At 38.4% G+C, this 3,121-nt stretch overlaps 1 protein-coding gene across 1 annotated transcript in view; it reads right to left on the bottom strand.

Moving 5' to 3' along the window:
* Positions 1–3,121, bottom strand: part of LOC106320821 — a 17,579-nt gene that overhangs the window by 9,916 nt on the left and 4,542 nt on the right. Inside the window, exons 5-7 of the mRNA XM_013759173.1 lie at positions 1,011–1,286; positions 248–767; positions 26–170 (exon numbers count right to left, since the gene is read on the bottom strand). Coding sequence (XP_013614627.1) covers positions 26–170; positions 248–767; positions 1,011–1,286 — 941 coding nt within the window. The remainder of the gene's footprint in view (positions 1–25; positions 171–247; positions 768–1,010; positions 1,287–3,121) is intronic.

Raw genomic sequence — 3,121 nt, forward strand, 5'->3', positions numbered from 1 at the left:
TCGCATGGTTTTCCCAAAGATTTACCCAGCACATGCACTGATGACATTGCCCACAAATTTATGGCTAGCGTAAAACCACTCACTTCATAACTATCTCCTGTCCAGGAACTTGCACTCAAACTTTTTACACTTCTCATCAAGATGCTATAAGCAGTTTTACCCCAGGCCACCTTGGGTAAGCGATAGTTCATATAACGCTGCAACCTGTCTCTCGGTATTTTATAACTCGGGTTTCTGCCATAATTACCGCTTCTGTGATTATTGTTGTTCCAAGGGATACTCTTTCTAGTGTTGGCATGCTTCGTGCTTTCTCTTTAAACATTTCATACAACGTTCTCACCGTAAACCTATCATCCTTGCCCAGCATCCAAAGGTATGGCTTCTTCATTATTTTGAACTGTGACTCTGTTATTGTTTGATCTTCCTCACAACGTAAGCCTATTGTCAGATGAAATTCCCTTAGTGAAAACCTCATAGGCTGGTCCGAGAAAGTAAACCAGAGATCCTCTCCTTGCGTCAATACTCTTTGCTGCATTAGAAAATGGAACAACTCTTCTGGAAATTGAACCCTACTCCTTTTAACCACCTTCAAAATGCTCCCAATGTGAGAGTTCTCTATCAAAGAGAACTCTTCTTTTCCTAATATATCTTCTACCTTCTCGACATAATCAATCTTTGAGTGATGGATTATCGCTTTGGAATTATCTGGTGGTTCTCCAGCTTCATAAACCCTCCCAGGCAATCTCAAGGTTGTGCAAAACTCGTTGCTATCCAATTGCAATACAAGACAACACTTCTTGAGTTCACGCATCTTATAATTGAACCCACATTTATAAAGGCTTATAATTTTTCAAAAAAACTCAATGTTCACTATCGATACTCTTTCTCTTAGATCTAACTAGGAACATGACAATCCTCAACCAATCTTCTTCTATTTTCTTATAACAGAAATAAATTTTTTTAAAAATGACTTGAAACAAACAAAAAGATACCCAAATTTAGGAACTTACTTGTAGAGAATCGTGAAGATGAGAATCGTGAAGAGGAGAATTGCGAAGAGGAGAATCGTGAAGAGAAGAATCGTGAAGAAAAGACGACATTTTTGAGATGAGATTTTGAATCGTGTAGTGTGATTGTTATTCGCCGTCACCAGATGCTCTTTCCAGAGAGACGTCGTAACTCGTGAGAGAGAAGACCTTTTCTCGTCGTCGTCGTGAGAGTGGCCGCCATCGTTAGAATCGCCGTCGTGAGAGTCGCCGTCAATCTCTTCGCCGAGAAAGTTAGATCTGTCGTGAGAACCCCAAACCTTATCTCTTTCAGATCTGGTTTACTTACGGGCACCTAGGTTATTTACTCATTAATAAATTTGCTATTTTTGAAAATGCTCCTTTAGTGGTGGTAAAATTGAATAATGGTACTAAGGAAAGTGCAAAAGTAAAATTTCCCCTTATTTTTTATATTTGAAAATTAAATTAAATTGTATGAAACCAAAAAGTACTCAACTAACAATAAAGATAAGGGTCCCTAAAGATAATGAAGATAGATATAAATTATTTTTTTATTTTTTGTCGTTGAACTCCAATAGTTTTTTAATTTGGGATGATGAATTTATTTATATATTCTAATATTTTACGGAGTCCTCATGTCGGGTTGTCTCTGGTCCTTTTTTCGGGTTGTAAGAGCAAGATTACTGGTGGGACTTTTATTTGAGTCCTTAGATTTTTTTTATTATTATTGGTAAGTTAAGGACAATGTTAAGGACAATGTTAAGAGACTTTAAGCAAAGTGATAATTATTGGTAGGACATTTTGTAAAATTTTGAAACAAGAAAAAATGATTGAGGAAGACACGATGGCGACGACGACCGTAAGTTGGGTAGACGACAAGTCCACCGCCGGCGTCGGAGATGGATTTAGTATGAGGGGATGATTGGTGGAGAGTGTTGGAGTGGAAGCGATGAAGGGATCAGGCGGCACGACGACCGGTACGGATTAGGCGGTGGTGCTCCGATATCTCCTCCTCATCGGATTTGTGTCCGGGCCCGGAGCATTAGTCATCATCATCGTCATCATCGTCAACGCCGTTCACCGAATCATCGATGCGAAATCTTCAAGACCGTTACCTGAGCTAGCGATCTCATTATGCCACGTGCCCCTTAAGGAAGTCGTCGACAAGTTCTTAATTAACCCACGTCCTTAACTTTTTCCCTAATTTTGATTTATTTTTTTGGTCATTGTTACTAAGCAACTCCATTAAGAATCACCAATAATGATGCCCTAAGGTATCAAACCTAGAAGAGCACACTCGAAGGATTTGTTTCTTCACTACAATTCTTGCCAATTGCTTCCAGCGGATAAGAACTGGCACTTGGTACATTTTGTCCCGGTTTGGATGGACCATGTAAACTGAATAAAATTTCAAGAATCTATAATATAATGAGGCAGTTTCCTGAGCCGCCACGTGAGCAGGTAAGTGGGTCCCACTTTTAAAAAATGTGAAAAAGTGCCAAGCCTGTGGCTCGAACCCGGGTTATTGAGTTATAAACACCAATATTTTTACCACTAAACTAAATGATACTTTGTACATTGATGGCCGAAACTAATATATATTTATGAAGTTCGGAAACCTTAGCTTCTTCGGTTTTCTCTGTGGGACCCACACTTAATTTTTTTTATCTAATGATTTAATAAATACTTTATAACTCAAGTTTTGAAATGAGCTTCGTTAAAAAAAAGGCCCAATAGACCTCTTTGGTCTGTAAGCGTTCTCTTCAATGGAAGTTTAGGGCTTTCAATTTTTAATCATCGGTTCATGACTCATCTAAGAAACACAGATTGGCTCTTTGAGTTCCATGAATCAGTTTATCTTCTTTAGTCTCTACATCTCCCCATCTTTAATAAATTCATCATCGGTTCTTTTATTTTTCCTGATAAATCATGATTGTGTGGTTTTAATTTTCTTTGGTCATCTTTAGCTTGCACCCCTTGATCTAACCAAGAAGAAGAAGAAGACATTTGTCGTTCAGGATGCCATCGAGGACTCAGCTGAGTCACACGGAAGACATACTATCCGTTGCCTGATTGTTCAAGAAGAATTTATGTGCTGTGAAACATATTTGTTT

Source organism: Brassica oleracea, unplaced genomic scaffold (assembly GCF_000695525.1).
Source record: "Brassica oleracea var. oleracea cultivar TO1000 unplaced genomic scaffold, BOL UnpScaffold01080, whole genome shotgun sequence".
Lineage (NCBI taxonomy): Eukaryota > Viridiplantae > Streptophyta > Magnoliopsida > Brassicales > Brassicaceae > Brassica > Brassica oleracea.